Below are 20,000 nucleotides of genomic sequence, written 5' to 3' on the forward strand. Positions count from 1 at the left end.
AATGTGTATGTAAATGTTATAATATTAAAGGACGATGCCTACTAATTCAAAGGTATTCTCGCACGGTTTACTAAATATGCGGGAAAAGCAGATCTTAACAAGTGTTACTGAAATCGAAAAAGAAAAGTGGGGGTAACCATGCATTTTTTTGAAGATAATTAATTAATCAACAATTTTTGTAAAAAGCTCTAAAATACAGAGCAATGTTTGTCTAAACAAACTTGAATGTTTTAAGCATTAAAAAATACAGAAAAAAGTTAGCTGTTCATGGTAGCTTGAAGATGGTAACTTATGTACCATGAGTTCACATTCGATTTAAGACAAGGCATGTAGAGCTGGCTTGGTGATAACAAAATCATATCATTCAAGCATACAGGTAAACATACACTATTGCCTACTTTGGAGACTAAGATTCAGTGAGCCAATCAGAATGCTATAAAATAAATATGCAGATCGAAAATAACTATACACAATGTACTTGTATATACTTCAAATGCTGAGTATTGATATGCATCCATAAAGAAGAGTAGCACTAAAAACATACCTTACTGTACTGAAACTGACCCAAAAACAATGCAACATCCTGGAATAAAAAAGGGGAACGATTATAACAAAATGTGAAAGCAGGAAAACCATGAGAATACTCTTTTGCACTACATGTCGCAGATTTGTTTATGAGGTGGTGTAAAGTAAACTATTTCATGCCAGCCCTGTGTTATCTTGTTCTTGGTTTAAATTTCTGACATCTGAGTTCAAAGCCAAGATCCATTTTTTCCCCCTTAAACATGTCACTTCCTCTTATACTTTGGGAAAAAAAAACTACTAGCACCTAGGGTACCTGTTAGCAGGGTGTCTGTGTCCTTCAATCAAATGACATTAATTTTTGTCTCCTTTTGCAATGGCAACTTTCATCTGCCATGCTTAGGAAACATTAGGGCCGTTTATACGAGAGAAAATAAGCCGCGGACACCCCGTATAAATGGTACAAAATCTACGTTCACGGCTTTCTCAAGCCGCGGCTTATCCTGGCCGGGGAGTTTATACTCGTATAAATAGTTCTTTTCACGGCTTCCGTGGCTTATTTTCTATCGTATAAACGGCCCTATTGTTGCAAGTCGTGGCAACAAAATCAATAATTATATCATAATTACTAATAGCTAGGGTACTTCTTATTTATGACACAAATCCACTGTATTAATTTTGTTAAGGTGAAAAGACGTGCCTAGTATGAAGAAAGAAAAAACAACTGAGTTCATTGTTTGAGAGTTTTTTCAAGTTTTGACCAAATTAAATTCATTTGGTAGATACAATATGGACTTGACCACAACTTTGTATTACCGTAATTGTTCATGTGTCAAATGGTTCTTTGCGCAACAAAGAAAAACACAGGGAAAGTTAATGTAAATACCAGGAAATCTGTATCAAATTCAAAGACTTTTGTTAATAAACATTCTGAGTTAATAAAATCAACTGAAGTTAAAATGTTTCAGAGTTGATCTAACGTCCCCTTAGTTAAAGACACTAAACAAGGTATTAAAAAACAGTACAATGACTAACTGGTGAGAGAACGTTGTACATGACAATATGCGAGGGAAGGTGAGCTGGATCTCCATGCCCAGTGTGGTTACCAAACTCCTTTTGGAGCCAGGAAGAAGGATTCAAGTAGAACTGGTCTGCTTCATCAACATAACCTTCCTCGCCACTTGGGGGACACTCCAATATTCTCATACTGATATTTCTGTGTACATAACTAATAAACAAAAATAAAAGGGAAATGATAAATAAATTCATAAATGCTTCATCGTGATTGGTTAATCCATCGACCCCTCAGTCGCCCTAAGACGCCCCCAGTTGACGAGTAAAATGGTCTGGCGATAGACAGAGTGACAATGATCTATCAGTGTCACTCTTACTTACAATAACACGCGGACTCTAAATTCAAAGGTCAACCAACAAATGCATTTTTTGCTATTGTCAATCAAATGTTCGGCCGCTCCTCCAAGCTTCCGACCACTGTTGACCGAGCAGTAATCAAACCACATTGCGGAGCCCAGTTCAGTCAACATAGTCGGAAGCTGGGAGAAGCCGCCGGACATTTGATTGACGGTAGCAAAAAACGCATTTGTCGATTACGCTTTACAGTCAGCATGTTAATGAAAGGCGCAGTAAGAGGGAAAGGGTTGAAGAGGACATTTTTTTAGTGAATGTGGGTTCTGTTCAGACCCAAGGGGCTGCCCAGTGACAAGTACATGTAAAATTATATAACAATTTTCTTGCATTAGACAGCCAGGGTAAATCATAAAAATGTCATTCTTAGGAGGAAAGGGTTTATTGATGTCATTGCCTCATCTGTGGCAATTACCAGTTTTGTTTGGCAAGATATATGCCATTTTTCAACCCATTCACCCCTAAACTGGCCAGACTTAGTATTTTACTCTGAAAATAAAAGTTGATTTTTTTGGTCATAGTAGCACTTTAAATGTAAAACATCTTAACAATACTGAACACAATTACCTATAGAATGGTGTTGAATGACATGGCATTAGAAATAATACTGACATCCCATCATTAGTTGTCAGTTTAGAGCTCTCATCTCGAATGAAATTCATAACATCAATGGTTCCCCTCTGATGAACTGTGCTGGTATACAGTGCCATTGGGACATTGCTTGCAGCTAAGAACAGCACTAGCAGTTTCGCCTTCCACTCAGACTGAGAAATGTTCAAAGCACATTGATCAGCTGTTTGGGTTTTTTCTAACTGACAGCCAGAGAGTTTGCTTAGAAAGAGACCACAATAACACATTGCTAAAGGGACCACAGGAAAAATAAACCTGAATTCTTTATGGCCAAGAAAGCTGTAAAAAATAAGGATACAATCAAATCAATAAGCTTCACTAAAAGGGCCTAAAAGCATAACCAAAGGAAATATTATTTTTCAGCGTAGATTAGCCAGACCCTAATAATAACATTATTCTTCAAAAAGTCACTGACTCCACTCGTAGGATTTGGAGAATAAAGTTTTCTGAAAATTTCAGCTGAATGCATGATAAAATTAAGAAATTCTTTATCATAAAACAAATAAATAAGCCTTGCCTGTGATCTGTTCTGTTGCAAAGCACTTAAGAAGTAGGGAAAACACTCAACTACGTCTCATGTTTTTCCTTCCTCTTTCGTGCTACTTTCTGTGTGCTTTGCAACAGAAAAGACCACAGGCAAGACTTCTTTATTTTTATTATATAAAGCATAGTAATAAGGCATAGCTTGTTTTCTTGTATGCTATTAAAATTAATGTTCTCCTCTCACAATCTGTTCAGACTCCGAATGGATACGCTTTTTGTGGAATGTTCTTGAAGCCATTCAATAAACTAGCAGGTCATGGTCTAAAACCCTGCTTGTTTATTAAACAGTACATATATTACAAATGACAGCATTCTGACTTTGAGTCCAGCACCAAGTTTTTCAAAAAAAAAAGGTTGGAGCTCATAAAGTGATAATTCTAGAAGTTTGCCTTTGCTGCTCCTTACATATAACTAATAATGATAATAATAATAATAATAATAATAATAATAATTATAATAATAATTATAATAATTATTATTATTATTATTATTATTATTATTATTATTATTAGTCTAAAAGTGTATCTCCATTAAAACAAAATAATATATAAAGATTGATTAATTAATTTTAGTGAATATTGACTACAGTTCAACAGCATGTTAGTCTATTCAAACATCGCAGTTATGAACATTACTGACAATACCAGAACTATGGTAACACGCTCCTATCTACAGCTCAAATAATTTTACATGTCTCAGTCTTATATCAATAGCCATATAATAAACATTTGTTTGGCAATAAAATCATTTCTAGTTTATGATTTCTGTCATTTTTGTCATGTTTCTCTCTATAAAACTGACACCTACTGTACCTGTAGATGGAGATGATCCACAAGATAAGCCATGCTAATGCCCGCTGATGTGGTGCAGCTTTCAAGACACCACCAACAAAAGGAATTAGATGAGTCAACATGACAACAGGAAATCCTTGAGTAAAATACCTTGAAGTGAAAAACAATGGATGGTGTAAGCTGAATTTCTGTGTAAATCCAGAAAGAAGAAAGTAATGAAACATTGAAAGGAAGGGGTTTACTGTTCATCCTAATACAAAAGTCCCATTCTTTGGCTATTGCTATGGTGACTGTGAGTCTTACAAGGATGAGCACCAGGCCATCAGCCAAACACTTAATTCATTCATAAGAAGTAGTAAGAAGTAGCATCAGGCACTTTAACTAGATCTGCTAGCAATGAAGAGATATTCAGGGACGTAGTACAGATAGGAAGACCTTCTATAAATTTGAAATTCACTGTAGGAGAGAGGTCTTGACTCGTTCTGTCCAGGATTGTTGGTCTGTGATTGCGAGAGGTAAATGGTGGTGAAGTGCAGCCGCTAGCTACATACCAGAATGAGGCCAAGTTTTTTTTTTCTAATCGGAGAACACTGTAGTTCAATCTTCAGAGTATGCATAGTCTACCATTGTTTGGTGCTTGGAATCATATACCATTTCCTGTCTTTTAGCAAGGACAATCCCCTCACTGGAAAGAAAATCTAGCACTTGGGAAAATCAACCTTTTTGAAGTAAACTACCAGGTATATACATGTAAAGAAAAATTCTGCACCAGGCATAAAAATCTTCTACGATCTTCCCAAAGTAGGGATCTCTCTACCCTCCCCACAACATCTGTAAGGATTCTGATTTCTGGTAAGGGAAAAAGTGATACAAATAAATACCTCACCAGTGCCATGTGTGACTTCCATAGAATGTTGCCATATCATTAACAACATTGAACTTGACAAAGTTGAGTTCTACAAATGTCAACCTCTTGTAAAGCCAACTATTTAAGACCAGCGACCACACAATGGCCAGACACCCGACTGGTAAGAGGCATTTTAGTACAAATCTCAATCTACGCAGAGTTAAAAACAAATACTGTGATCCCAGTGGCATCCAGACTATGGCTGCTGTTGGTCTTAAAATGCATGAAAAGGCAGCAAACCCCAGAGCTTTGATGATTCTTTTAGTATTTACTTCCTCTTTGGCGCTGTGAGGCCAGTAATACAACGCAATAGTAGTGAAGACAGTTTCCAAAGAATTTGTCAAAGTTCTTGGCACACTGTAAAATGTGAACCATGAGAGCAAATGGCAGATAAGCGCCCATGCACCAGTTTGACGACCGAACCTTTGTACGGCTAGTTTGTAAAGAAACAAATCTCCAAAGGAGGCTAATATTGATTGAATAATTCTTGGAGCTACACCGATGGTAGTTGAAGAGTCGAGACCAAGACACGCCAATAACTTGTATCCAGTTGCATAAATTAACGGCACTGTCCATCCTCTTAGGCCTTCTTTCCATTCCCATGTCAAATATCCATACCCAAACACGAGTCTGTGCGCAATTTCTGGTCCCTGCCAGAATTCGTCTGGGACGAAAAATGTTTTTATGGTAAACGCATTCAAAATTCGAAACACCAGTAGAAAGCAAAGTAAGAGATTTTCTGTTCCAGTACTGTCACTAAGAGGTTTTCCAGACTGTCCAAATTTATCTTCAGAAGATGTAATACTGGGAAAATGGCACATTTGCTGTCTATTTCGTCTCCTAACAGCACGATTTCCACTTTCTTCGACTGCCATTTTGAAAGAGGATCTTGTCGAAATCTGAAAGGCGTTCTTCGTTGTGGAACTCAGTCTTCACACCGCCGTGCGAGCAATGCCTACTAATTTTTGACTATACAGAAAATGGTGCTTTCTCTAGTGAAGAGAATTCCCTTGCATCAACTATTCTTTGTGACCTTAGTGGGAGTTGTGAGCGGAGTGTACATTTACAAGCCCCTCCTGGAAAAATATTTCGGCAAACGGAATCCAAAGAATGAGGAAAACGCTGGGGATGTTTTTGATGCAAGCTCTGCCACAACTTCATCGTCAAAGAAAAAAGATATAAGCGGGCCGCTTCTTATACGGATAAAAGGAAAAGAGGATGAGGCATAATGACAGTGAATTAATCTCCCGTTTGAGATCGTTTTAAAGAGCAGGTTGATGATTGATGTGATGATTGAAGTGTGTGGAAAACTGGGTGATCACGTTAAGTTCCGTTAACAGGATCCAGTAACGGTCACCATCTGAACGAGTAACCCTTGAAAAGCGCTCGTGAAGTCTTGTTACTACTTCGTGGAAAAAAATCCTCTTAAGCCTCAGGATGATGCGCTGCACTTTTAACGCCTGTTTTTAAGCAGTGTGCCGAGATTTGAACTTGCTTGAAAAGCCGACTGAGTCACTGTGCTGTAGAGGTGGGGCAGCTCTACTTTGGGACAGATTGATGGCGGTTCATTTGAGCCTTGTGTTCTTTGCAAGATATTGCATCACTCTCCCCAAAAAATGTGTAATTCATTTTAACGAAGTTGACTTTTGATTACCAAGTAACTGTGCATTTGAGTTGCTAGATTTAAAGAGTAGTTCATTATCCACAGGAAACAGTAATATCGATTTATAATTACATAGGTGATTATTGAAAATTCTCTATGCTGATTGGTTGCTGTTGAGGTGATTATTACTGTAATCAGTTAAGCAGTTTTTTCAAAATACCTGCAGGCTGTTTAGTCGAGGAGACAGACCAAGAAAATGCATATTTTTCAAATAATCACTAAAAAATTATTATTCACGTCAGTCTTGGTGAATATCAGTGAATAAAAACCTTGAGTTTGTCTCAGTTTTTATTCACCAATGTTCACTTTACCTTCGGTGAATAATATTATTGTTAATTAAAGACCAGGCTAAAAAATTCAAGACAATGGGAACAAGAGAAGCAACCCTTTGCAAAAAAAAAAAGCAAAGTGTGGTCTAGAGGAATCACTTCATATGCATTTTCTGTAATATTTTTCAAGTTGTACTCTCCAAATGGAAGTTACACTGTCATAAATGAAGTGACAAATGGTAATATATTATTTCCAATCCTGAAATGTTGCTGAGCAAGGCTACATTTACCCCATTCATTAACCTGAATTTCTTGTTCAAGTATATCTAACTGATGGTGTTTCCAAGTCATGTAACTCTGAGATTTTTTTTCTAAAATAAAGTTGACTGAGTAGTTTAGTGGTCTTGTTAAAGCCAAGTTGCGGTGCCAACAGATCAACTTTTGCAACAAACAAAGCTTTCAAATTTACTTAGTTTGAAAATTTGTCTTTAATGTACCAAACTTACATTACTCATAGTCTGTTTCTTTCCAGCTTTTTGGTTTGTTGCCTCTTTCCCTGCTAGGAGAGGTATCTTCAAGTTTCTTTATTTCGGCTGGTCTAAAACACAGGTCACTCGCTGCAGGTCATTGTTTTACTTTTTGGAAAGTAACCAAAACCCTCAATTTGGCTAACCCTAGGCCTAAGGTTGGTTTTTAGGCCTAGGGTTAGCCAAATTGAGGGTTTTGGGTTACTTTCAAAAAGGTAAAACAATGACCTGCAATGAGTGACCTGTGGAATGTGACCTGTGTTTGAGACCCACCATCTTTATTTCCAGTTACTATTTTCCAAATTAATACAAAGAACAGGGGTTAGAAAAAAATGTGGAGGTGCAGAAATGTTAACTGTTAGGGTTAAAGAGAGTTTACTCACCTGATCTGATACTCTTATCTCTTTTGTATGCTTAACTGATGGGAAGGTGGACCCCACTTGGTCAAAACTGGCTATGAGTAGCATCTGCTGCAGTAATATGGTCACAGTCCAAATTCTACTGACCCAGTAAAAGACAGGAGAAGTTAACCCATTGATCCCCAGGAGTGACACTTCACATATTTAATTCTAACGCCAGATGATTTTACTCTTCAACTGGGCGCATCCTTTGAGGTGTCAATGGGTTAATTACGGAATACACACAACACAGTTCTCAAATGTCCAGAAATGCAAGATAATGAAATGCACATTCTTTGTGATAAATGTCACAGCGTCCCCTCATCCTTAGCCTCAACTTTCACATCACTTGTCTCAAGAAATATCACTTAAGTGTTCTCCTAACGTTACACCTCAAGGAAAGGTAGACAGTCTAACCAAAAGACATTTCTACCCAAATCCTCCGTGCTTTTGCAAATCAGTGACACATTATACTGTTTATCAAAATGGAGTTTGCATTGAATTGTAGCTGTATTTTAAGGTGTAAGTGCTGGGCAACAGTTTAATTAAAGGGAATTTTGAACCAGAGAAAATTCCTTTTCCCTCCCTGCAAGCCCCGTAAGTTCATGAGAAAAATGGCAGCCCCCTGGTGGAGGAGCAGTTTCCTCCCCTTGAGAATACAAAATATTTAGAATTTCCTTTCAGGAAAATATTGTTTTTTTTTTTTACCTTGTTGAAATCAAACCTTGGCCTGCACAAGTACAGAGACAGGCTGCACAGGGATTTTCTGCACATAATTTTCATTCTATCAGTGGACTCTGAAGTTCAACCTTCAAGTTAGGTTTTTCTTTTTACTCATACCAATAATGTTTACAGCGACCGTTGGCAGAACATTAAAAATAGGCATCACCAAGGTAAATTGAAATCAGCCATTGAATGTCATTGAAGTCATTCCACCTTGTGATTATGGCCCGGAGGGAGGGAGTACTAAAAAAAAAATTAGTACTGGGAGGCTCCGCCCTAAGGTCCTACCCCTTACCCTATTATATACCATTTTTGAAAGAAAAATAGCCCTTCCATATACCTTCCATTGACAAATGGATGGTACCCCTTTCACAAACCTAGAACACTGCATCCCCTCTCTAGCCCTCGGTCATATTAAAGGTACGTGTGTTTGAAATATTTTAATGAAAGGCCCTTTTAAGGACGGTGTATACTAATTCAAAGGTATTTTTGCGTGGTTTACTGAATATGCGGGAAAAGTAGATCTTAACAAGTATTATTGAAATCCAAAAAGAAAATTGGGGGTAGCCACGCTTGATTATCTCTGAAAAATGCGTGGTTAATACCGCCAATTTTCTGTTTGGATACCAAGAGCACTTGCTAAGTTCTGCTTTCTCCGCATAGTTTTGAAGCGCGCAAAAATATCCCTGTATTAATAAGCATGCGCAGAACGTATGTGCAATAACAATACTAGGCACCATCCTTAAATACCTAAATGACAGATTTCCCCACCCTTTCATAAACTTTGACTCGTAAAATCCCTACCCTTTCATATACCTGAAGCGTGAAAAAGGGTCCCCTTTCAAGCGGATCCCTCCCGTATAGGCCATTATAGGGAGAACCTCCCCCCCCCCCCCCCTTTCGGATTATGGCAGGAAATAGGAAAGGCATCGATAAGGATTTCACCTCAGATCTGGCAAGTTAATAAAAGCTGAAGTTCACGGTACATGTAGAATCAAGAAGTAAATGGTACACCTCTGATTTCTAAGAAAGTTCTTGAATTTTATTAAAATTTCCTTCCGCTGTAATAGCTGCAAAATGCGGGAAATTGCTATAACTAAAAGGCACAGATATCTTTTTTAATGAACGGCATGATTGAGTTGATTGTTCAAAGCCTGGTTAGCGCTAACCATGCAGCATGGTGCTTCGAGCAACCAGCTAGCAAAAGGCATACGGGACAAACTGCCTGCAATTTGCAATTATTAAATCGGCACCAGCAACAACTCTTCAACAAACATGAAGATTAAAAATTAATAAATTCAGCGGCGTTTAAAATAATAAAAACATTCCAATTTCACACCCACAAGAATTTTATGTTTGAACAATTTAAACCAATGAAGAGGCAACCTCAGGTGCATGGAACTTTGCATGAAATGTTCCGACGATTTTCACGCTCTAAATCACTCCACAGTCTGCAGCTTACGTGGCGACTAACGAATTTTTCCTTCGGAGTTTTGTTTTGATTGCATCATTCGATACGGCGTAGCTCATGTCCGCGAAATATTTGTTTACTTCGATTTTATCGTTGATTGGTTCGTTCTTATTTGAGGTGGGCAAATTTTTATTCAGTAGAATCTCTTATTGGTTAGTTTAGACCACGTGATCTATTCGACGAGCAAAACATTGACGCCTTGATGAACACATCCAAAACATTGTCGTGTGAGTTTTAGCCAGAAACAGGCGGGATTTCGACAATTTTCATTCGTTGATAGCTATGTGATTGCTTTCCCACGGAAGAGATGGCCTCCACAGCGTCAGACGATTTTGAAAAAGACTGGACTTTTGTCGATAGAGATGGGAAAATTGACATTCAGGTGTGCATAAGAAACTTAAGTTGTCGTCTTTTTAAAGGCATTGAACCTCTGTTTTTTTTTAATTATGAGAGCGTTAATTTTTTTCACCTTGGATTAGCGAAAAAAGAGCCTTAGGTATTTCGTGTCCAATGAAATTGGCAAATTATAAGTAAATAATTGGCAGAAGTTGAAGATATTCTTCGCCAATTTGCAATATTTATTTCAGCTGTTGTTACAGACCCTTGTCGATAGTCCAGCGTTGTGCATAGTTGAGGTGCATACTGTGAAATAAGGGGATGCAAAAGCTGTGACCTTATTGATTCATGTGGAAGTGAACTTGTATTTATATAATTTTTAAGTTGGCAGCCGTGTTTGTTTCGTGTTTACAATTGTACCCAAGCGATTTTAATTTACATCTTCCAAACACTTTGTGATCACGTGATGAACAGGTTTCTGTCATTCGTCACCGTTGGTTAGGTAAGCGGTCCAAAACGGAAAATGGGAATCGCACATGATGTGGTGTGTGAAAGCCAATTTACTAAGTATAATCAATTATAGAACGCTTTCACCACGTGGACTTTGAAATCCATCACCACATGGACTTTGAAATCCAGCATAATAATAATTATTAGAAATGTCTCATTTTTCTGCATGTCTGAAATATTTATATTTGTGTTTTTCTGGTCATCAGACAAATAATAATAATGATAATTATATAAGAAATAATAATTATGTCAATTAATGCAATGTTAGAGCTTTGGTTTCAATACTAAAAAAAATATGTGAAAATATTGAAGGGCCGCAGCCAGGATGAAACAGTTAAAATTTAAAAAACGATCTCTGGCTAAAATGATTAAAAACTACGAGCTTTTAGAACACTTTTAGAACGAGAAAAACATTAGAAGCGTGGCATACCACAGTGACACCTAACGCAGATAACAATTCGTGCCCTTTACCTGGACAATACAACATTCTTTTTAACAAATATTCATAATTTTCTACATTCTCATCATTTTGCAATGTACGTTTTTATTTAAATTTTCTCATTGATTTCTTATCATTCATTTTACCCGTCGAAGACTGCAGTTTGGGCAGTCAAAAGCTCGTAGTTTTTAATCATTTTAGCCAGAGATCGTTTTTTAAATTTTAACCAAAAAAAATATATCTCCAAGAGGAACTTCGAGACAAGAACCCAGGTAGTCATTCCCACTATGTTGGTAGATGAAAAGAGAAGATCTCTCCTTAGCTTCTTTTGTTCATTCACCAGCATTTGTACATTGCACCATGTAACCTTGGTGTCAGCAGATTGTTTGAAAATTCACCAAATTATTGGAAAGGTACTATTATTAATGGCAGTTACAAATTTCAGCACCATAAAATATTCACATTAATTAAATTATTTCGATTTTGCTTCTAACAAGCCAAAAAGGTGCTAAAAGTTGTTCATCCCCTTGTCAAGCTAGTAAGAGGGATGGACTTATCCCTGAGGTTACATGTTCTTTGAGTTCCACTTCAGAGAGATGTTTTGCACCGTAAAGCAGTTTGTGTCGGCATCTCAGGGAAAGAACCATGCCTGTCTCTAGCTCAAGACAAGATAAGAAAATTTAGTCACAAATTTGAGAATTTTAGTCGCACAGTGTATGAAATGTTGCCAGTAATGTTTAACATTTTGAAAACAAAATATAAGCTTGCAGTACATATCCAAACAAACCGCTGAAAATGGCGTATGATAGAGGGAATGGCGACAATGTGTATGTAACATCACACCTAAATGTCTCTATGAATTTGCCCCATGTCTTCAGACAAACAAAAACTCTTGATTCATTTTTTCTTTATTTTTATCAAAATTGCATGGTGGCAAATGCTAACCATTAATTTTGTAATAGCAAAGGTGAAAACTAGTTGTAAATTTGCGACTGCTCCTGATATCTTAGTTGCAAATGGAAATTAAGTAGCAAATGCGACTGTATTGCAATAATTATTGGTCACAATTTAGAACCCTGATACGCAAAAAGGCATTAGTTTTGTGGGAACATTCGTGTTACCAGGGGTAACCGTTTCACATTTAGGGGGTCACCCATTGACAAGTTAAGGAGGCTTGAAAGGGTTTTCAGCAGAGCACTTGTGTGTAAGCCACACACAATACTTCAGCTGCTCATCAGCTCATGAATCAAAATGGGTGACCATAGATAATAACTTTACCACTGATTTCGCACATTTTTCATCTAATTCTTAATACATCTCCTATTCACAAGAATTACAAAAATTTTGCACAAACTGCTTTTAATGGTCACGGAAATCCGTTTTTGTTTGTAGTTCCACATGCGCACAGATGCGATTGAGAGGGTGATGCATACGTAATGCTGATCTTGTAACCCCCTCATTTTTCTTGATTTGTGCAACTTCACTCGATTATATTTCTGCTTCTGGACAGTAAAGTGTTTTCATTTTTGCATGTTAAATTCAATCCGTTTGGAATTAATTTCTTTGAAATGTAAGAAAACTGATTTTTCCATAAAACTGGCCTACAAATTTCTTTCAATTTTAAGTATCTCAGAGATTATTTCTTGCACTATCAGGTAACGCTGTATGGGAAGATTTTGCTGTCCCGTTTTTTCAAAAAAGACAACTTCCGCTGATTTTAAAGGAAATGCCTTATATCATTGCCATGGTAATGGTATTTTGGAAGAAAATGTGATTTGTGAAAAATGTATAATGGCCAAATTTCGTCTTGGTATGATTACCCTAACTATATTTAAGGGCAGAATAATAATAATAATAATAATAATAATAATTATTATTATTATTATTATTATTATTATTATTCCAGTTTTTAGAATGCATTATGCATTGCCTCAATGCATTAACAAGAATAAAAAAGAATAAAAAGAAATCCATCATGGCTTTCAAGTTAGATTACAATCAATATAAAAGATATTATAAAAATACAAACTGCTTTAATGCTAAAAATAGTGGGAATGCTAACAAATGCTAAAAAGAAATGCTACAGAATATTTTATTTGAATGTGTAAAAAAAGCAGAAACAATTTTGAGCCTGACGTTAAATCATCTGACATAAGAGTAAAATGTATAAGTGGCAGTCTTGGAAGGAAAATCAGTTACGGCAGCTTGCAGTACTAGTTAGTTGATCAAGCCTCCTTCCATAAGTCATGTCACTTGTTTAGCTCGCTTTCTTTATAGAAGCTAAAAGCTTGACTGAATCTAAGGGAACTCCTATAAGTCTAGCTTTGAGGTGTTATGTTGCATTGTCTTAGACTAGGAAAAAAAGTGAATTTTGTGTCACTTTGAACTCTTTTTTCAGGCAAGAAAGAACTCTGTTTCTTACTGCAAGTCACCTTCAACAAAAAATGATGCTCTAGTTTCCCAAACTGAATTGAAACCCAGAGATGACAGTGAGAGCGAGCCTGAGTTTGAAGTTCTAAGTGCATTTCAGTGTCAATCACCATCAGCAGTAGATCCAGTCCGGCTCCAAGCTGAGGAAGGTGTATGTCTTGTCCAAAACCTGCAGGACAACAGCAAGGTTTTGAAGGGCAAAGAAGATGATTGCAATTGTGCTGCGTCTGATGGGATGATGATAATTTCCAATCACTTCTGTCCAAATGAGAGTAGCGGTTTTGTAGGTGGTATTTCTGCTGAGGATTCACTTTCATCTGAATGTATTCAAGGAAATGATCCATCCTCTGACATCTCCTCCCAAACTGCTGATGCTTGGCAAGAGCTTCCTCAACTCTCGGAAAGTGGTTCTTTGTCATTTCCTGTTGAATCTAAAAGCTTGGAAGATGACAATGACGTCGAGCCGATCCCAGAGGAAGATCTCGGTGGGGACTTTGTTAGCCTAAGTCATGAACCCTCTGGAGTGATGGGTGAATCCAGATCTAGCGTGTTTTCTTTTGACAGTGATCTCTTTAATCAGACTGATTTGGATGAAGATGCTAATGAGGAGGAAGAACATTCTGGCGTTGCCGCTGCCTGCAGTAATGACAACGAAGACAGGAATGCGAAAGCCGATAAGAATGATAATGTTGTCACAACTGTTGGTACATGTGATGCAAGTCCCATGTTTCTAGATGTTCCAACTTTGTTTGCTCTCCTTGGTGTGACAACAGCTCTCGGTTTCTTTATTGGATACGGTAAGATTGATTTTTATGCAACTGAAGGGCAGGTACAAAATACAGGTTACAGGTTATTGTTTTACCCATACAGTTCTCCAAAAAAACCCTTAACCATTTATCAATGCTAACATTAGGCCTAAGGTTACCTTAAACGAATGTTTAGGATTCTTCCTGTGTTAATTTGGTAAAACAAGTTACCTGTGTTTTGTACCTGCCAATAACTGAGGGGTACAGGGATAGATGACATGGGTTTCCCTTTGGTAAAGAGTGGTTGCCCTTTAAATAACACTAAAAATTTGTTTAATGTAATGGGTTTGTTCGTTTGCTCATTTGCTTAGTTTAAATGAAGTGGGGGTTTTGTTGTAATAATATTGTTTCTTAAAGTGCCACTATGATGAAAATTTTTGGGTTTTCTTTTCTAATTTTTTCAACGTCAATTAAGTCAATATGTGATATTGTGAGATAAGTCGGGAAATAGCCAGCCAAAAACCGCTAAAAATCTGTCCGCCATTACTCGGACGGCATTGGAGAAGCCTCCGATTATTTTGTAAGCGGTCTTCACGCAAGACTTGGCTCGTGACGTCATACACGCATCGCTTCCTGGGCGTTTGACAAAGCGAACAAGTCGATCAAGGAGTAATGTATATAATATCAGCAGAAAGCAACTCGCTGGTGATCTCTCACATCTCATAGACAGCATGGGAAATTAGCCGTGTTTATTTTGAGTGTTGTGCATATGATGTCAGACCCCAGGCGATCCAGCTAGACCCAACCCTTTTCCTTGCTCACGGTCATTTGCCGTTTGAGTAATGGCGGACAGCGAAAACCGAAAAACTACGTTACAATAATCATACTTTTCGTGGGAATTTTGAGTTAAAAATTTGCATGATACCTATTTAGTACGTCTATTTTCAAAATCTAAAGAAGAAAGGACATGCAAAATTTTCATCGTAGTGGCACTTTAAGATTTGAACAAACTGGGCACCAACTTGTGTCTGCTTGCAGCATATCAACCTTTATGTTCTCTTCCTTTTCTGGCTCCTCAGCTAATTTGACACTTGTTCTTTTTTTATTTTTGTAGGAATGAGTTTGTACATTGGTAGCCAGGACTTGAAGGCATCTGGGAACATCAAAAGGCCTGGACCCAAAACATCTTCATTTCCACTGCCCTCAGAAACGATGGAGCCATTAGATGAAATTTCACTTGATTTTCTGGACCAGTTGACAATGTGGAAAGTAGAAGATCATCTCGATCGACAGAGAGAACAGGATGCCGAACGTCAGCCAGGAGACCTGTTTGACACCAAAGCTTTGCATGAAAAACTTCAACAAAGGCATTTCAAACTTATGAGTTTGCATGAAAGTATGAAGCAGCGTCTACGCACAAGTAAACTAATGTCTTGGTTCTGGCGACTTAGGTATGAGGAGGAAAAATCTAAAGGGGGAGGCGGCAATGAATGGAACAAAGCTTTGCAGCTACAGTTGGAGCACATGGAACAACTTTACTTGCATGAAAAACACATTGCTGATTTGTGGCGACGTATGAATGAGAACACAAAATTGCACCAGGTTGAGGCTACTAGTGATATCAAATTTGACAGGTGCGTTTTTGGAAAGCCTGTACATTTAATCTGCAAGAAGGCTCAAGGCTGCCACCTAAGAAAATCTTCCGGGAGCCCTTCGGGCTTCCAACATTAAAAGTTAGTAGCCCAAGTCATTTTTTCAAGAGCCCAGTATTAGTTAATTCCAGCTGGGATCAAATTTACGAGAAAGTGAGGATGTATCAAGTAAGGCGCCCATTCGGGCTACTTGTTCAGAAATTTGGTCACCTGCGCTCGCAAATAAGGCGCCTCAGGCGACCGGGCGACCGTTAGGCAGCAGCCTTGAGGCTATATTTTTTGTGACAGCTTGAGTCATGAAATTAGCAAAGCCACTCTGTTACTTATTATTTGAATCACCTGACCACAGGCATCACCATAGTCAAATAACTTTATAATAGGAAACCATGAAAATTGGATAACAATGATGCAACCAAAGTCAACCTATATAAGGGAAGAACTGATGAGAAATAGGAAATGAAACCTCGGCTTTTCCCCCTTCTGCTCCCCATCCTACCTTTAAGGCGGGGAAGGGGGCTTCCTTTGTTCTTTGCGAGACTGTTACTCATAACACCTTGCCAAGTGACTTTGGAAATTATTAATTATTATTTTGCAGTGGAAAACGGGTAAATTCACTGTTGGATTATTTAACACCTCTTTTAAGGACGGTGCCTTCTATTGTTATTGCGCATACGTTCTGCGCATCTCGAGATACTCGGGTTTCCTATTGGTGATACTTATCAATACACGGATATTTTTGCGCGGTTTAAAACTACCGGGAGAAAGTAGATGTTAGTAATTACTCTTGGTATCCAAAAAGAAAATTGGGGCTAACCATGCATTTTTGAGAGATTATTAAGTTTCAATTTGAGAAAGAAGGCCACACATTGCTTTGTATTTTAAAGCTTTTTACAAATACTATTCATCAATTATCTTTGAAAAATGCGTGGGTACCCCCAAGTTTCTTTTTGGATTTCAATAACACTTGTTAAGATCTACATTTGCTGCATAATCATAGACCGCGGCAAAAATACCTTTGAATTAGGAGGCACCGTCCTTAGGGCGCCCGTAATCGAGTAAACGTTGTTTTGGTAACATTGTTTCCCGAAATGTTTCCTCGGCGCGCAAACGAGGAAACATTTGTTAAGGAAGCAAAATGTTTCCTGGGGTCGCAGACGGGGAAACATTTGCTTTTGCAACAATGTTTCCGCGACGTTGTTTCTTTCCTCGCTTGCGGACGCCTTTGCAGTTTCTTTTGCTTTGGCTGGGAACTAAATATTATTAAATTCCTTTCAGGCTTTACCCTTTGGTGAAGCGTGCTTTCTACCACCCAAGATTTGTGATCTATTGTCCACGCCCTCGGAGAAGTGAATGAAGATTAGGTTTCCAAGCACTTTATTTCTAATAAACCGGATTGCTGTTCATTCTCGTCCCTTGAGTTAATTCAGTCATTAGGGTTACTTGTGAAAAATTTAAGATGGGCGAGTCGTATGAGGTGAGGTAGGCGTTTGGTCTACACGCCGTTTTCTCATGCATGTGGTCTCATTTGTCACGTGACAGGTATTGGAGAGATTTCCTCAGTCGCTGGCGAAAGAATGCAGAAAGAAATCCGGGTTTAAACGATAGCAAAAAAGTCTCCGAAATTGATGAAAAACCGAAAGAGGTGACCGCCCGCGATGAAGTGGAGCCAAAAACGCTGAAAGCAGCGCGCATTCGTGACAAGGCTTGGAGCGAGTTTATAAACCGCTGGACCAAAGATTCGCAGTCGGTATCAAATGGGGAAGAGGTTGATAGTTCTTCAAAGAACCAAAATTGCGCATCTGGAAACAGAAATAAGAGGACAGATGTGTCGTTGCTTTTTCAAGAACGTTCTTTAACATCGTTGTCGCAACACAAGGAGGTCTCTTCTTTGCTTTCACCAGTTTTTGCGAACATTGCATCCGAAGTGGACGTTACCGAACGAGAAACTCGTGTTAAAATTCCTGAAGGAGGAGAAGCGAGCGAGTCTTTGCACCGAGGCAACAAAGAACGGTCTGTGAATCAACTTCAGGATACAAACGAAATGAACAAAGATCGTTTGCATGGTCTTCGATCTTCTCAAGATTTCTTTTCTCCTTGGCTCGGAACGAGCGACAAGGCTCCGACTTTGTTGGAGGATAATAATCTCGAAAAGAGGAAACAATCCGAGCTCTTGGTCAACCCAGCGCCGAAGAAAACTTCCGTCAATATTTATTCGGTAGAGACTGCATCCGAAACACCAAAAAGGGAAGACTCGAACGTTTTAGTCGTGGAACCAAAATTAACGTCAAAGAATAACAAAATTAAGTATAGAAAAGATCAACAAGTTAAATCCTACCAAGGCTACTTCACTTCTCGTAGGTGTGCTTGGGAAAGTTTGGATGCACCTCCTAGAGTTTTGAAGCCGAGAAAAATCTTGGAGGCGCAAAATGATGGCATCAACACGTCGGCGCAGTCGCAACAGCTGTTACTCAGGAAACAAAAAGGAATTCTTCGAAATCTAACCCAGTTTCGTGGCGAAGAAATTCGCAAGCACAGGATCCAACGGCGAGAGCTGAAGAAGAAAGAAAAGGAGATGAATGAGCGCGTGAAAGAGACAAACCGGTTGTTGTCAGAGTTGAAACAAGAAAGGCGAGCAATAAAAGCGAAAAAGGACATATTACGTCGATCGTGGAGGAAGTTAAAAAAGGAGAAAAAGACGTTTTCATGGGAAGTAAAGGTTTATAAGAACGATAAAAGACGGCTCGAGGAATTTTCAGCGAAGTTGAAGGCAGAAAAAAGTAAGTTAAAGAAATTGAAAGGAGAATTCGAGGACAAAAGGAAAGAATTGTTGGCGAAAGAAAAGGAAGGGAAAAAGTTGAAAAAGAAGTTGGAGGCAGAAAAGGCGAAAGAAGTAGAAAGGTTAAGAGCTGAGATTGTTCAAGAAAAGGAGAAGTTACGGAAACAGCATAGAAGTTTGAAAGCGTTAAGAAAGGCCGCTAGGGAAAAGTTAAAGAAATGGTTGAAAGAAGTGAAGAAACTAAAGCGAAAGGAGAACAAGGGAAGAAACGCAAAGCTCTCAAAGAAGCGAAAAAAAGCGAGGAAGAAGTTTAAGGAAGCCGAAAATGAACGACAGCGCAAAACAGAATATGACGCTGTTGTTCGAGAACAAGCGAAATATGAGACAGAAAAAAGGAGAAGGAAAGGTGAATTTGGATTGCACGAGAAGGAGAAAACAGCAGAGAATATGAAACAAGGTGATGACGCCGAGAGAGACGGCGCTCGAAAAGAAAGTGACCGAGGTTACTTCTTTGGGAAGCAGTTTGAAAATGTCAAACAGTGGTTTTCTAGTGTTCACAAGAAGACGTTAGAAAAACAGAGGGCTTATTGGAGAGGTTTACTGGAGCAATCACTATTTCGTAGAAAGGCCGGGTCGGAAAGTACTGAAGTTAAAGACGAAGGTCATAAATCCCATTTAGCGAACGTCAAGGAGTGGTTGTCAAGTGTTCATAAAAAGACGTTAGAAACGCAAAAGACTTACTTGCGAAGTTTAATTCCAGAAAGGCTGTTTAAGAGGTACGGAGAAAATCTGGAATCAAACGAGGACTATCATGCGGAACGAAATGACGAAGATCCAAGACATATGAAGAGTTCCGGAGAAGACAAGGAAGAGGTAGAGCTGGGCCCGAACGGGCCCGGAAATACCGTATCGGAGAATGGAAAGGAAGATACGGTAACATCGATGAAGGAGTTGGAAAAACTCGGCAACGAACAGAGAGGAAAAGAGAAGTCGAATTTGAGGATTAGAAAGTCGGAATTAACAACAGTACCCGAACATAAAGCTCTAACTGATTTTGTTAACTTGACATTTGATGCTGATCTTGTGAAAATACTGGTAAGAGAACACGACAAGAGGGAAAGCGAAGGAAAATCCACGAGTGGTGTCGATCAGGCAGCAGATACTAGAGCTTTTGTCATTGTTTCCGGAGAATCGAGTGAAGTCGATTTCAACCGTGAAAATTCCGAGTCCAAGCGGAAACAG

At 38.5% G+C, this 20,000-nt stretch overlaps 2 protein-coding genes across 5 annotated transcripts in view; one reads left to right on the plus strand and one right to left on the minus strand.

Moving 5' to 3' along the window:
• Positions 1-7,231, minus strand: part of LOC137992391 (GPI mannosyltransferase 3-like) — an 8,381-nt gene extending 1,150 nt beyond the window's left edge. The window contains exons 1-5 of one of the 4 annotated variants that reach the window (XM_068837720.1): positions 5,059-7,231; positions 3,933-4,061; positions 2,515-2,856; positions 1,558-1,750; positions 545-583 (exon numbers count right to left, since the gene is read on the minus strand). In XM_068837720.1, the coding sequence (XP_068693821.1) occupies positions 545-583; positions 1,558-1,750; positions 2,515-2,856; positions 3,933-4,061; positions 5,059-5,693 (1,338 nt within the window). In that variant the 5' untranslated portion in view covers positions 5,694-7,231. Of the gene's footprint in view, positions 1-544; positions 584-1,557; positions 1,751-2,514; positions 2,857-3,932; positions 4,062-4,797 lie in introns of all 4 variants that reach the window. The other 3 variants (XM_068837719.1, XM_068837718.1, XM_068837721.1) reach the window with 3 other exon arrangements.
• A 2,798-nt stretch (positions 7,232-10,029) lies between these two features.
• Positions 10,030-20,000, plus strand: part of LOC137992396 (trichohyalin-like) — a 15,709-nt gene continuing 5,738 nt past the window's right edge. Inside the window, exons 1-4 of the mRNA XM_068837726.1 lie at positions 10,030-10,251; positions 13,553-14,381; positions 15,445-15,964; positions 17,522-20,000. The exon at positions 17,522-20,000 is cut by the window's right edge and continues 5,738 nt beyond it. Of these exons, the coding sequence (XP_068693827.1) occupies positions 10,177-10,251; positions 13,553-14,381; positions 15,445-15,964; positions 17,522-20,000 (3,903 nt within the window). The 5' untranslated portion in view covers positions 10,030-10,176. The remainder of the gene's footprint in view (positions 10,252-13,552; positions 14,382-15,444; positions 15,965-17,521) is intronic.

This window comes from Montipora foliosa, chromosome 2, assembly GCF_036669935.1.
Source record: "Montipora foliosa isolate CH-2021 chromosome 2, ASM3666993v2, whole genome shotgun sequence".
In the NCBI taxonomy this organism is placed as follows: Eukaryota; Metazoa; Cnidaria; class Anthozoa; order Scleractinia; family Acroporidae; genus Montipora; species Montipora foliosa.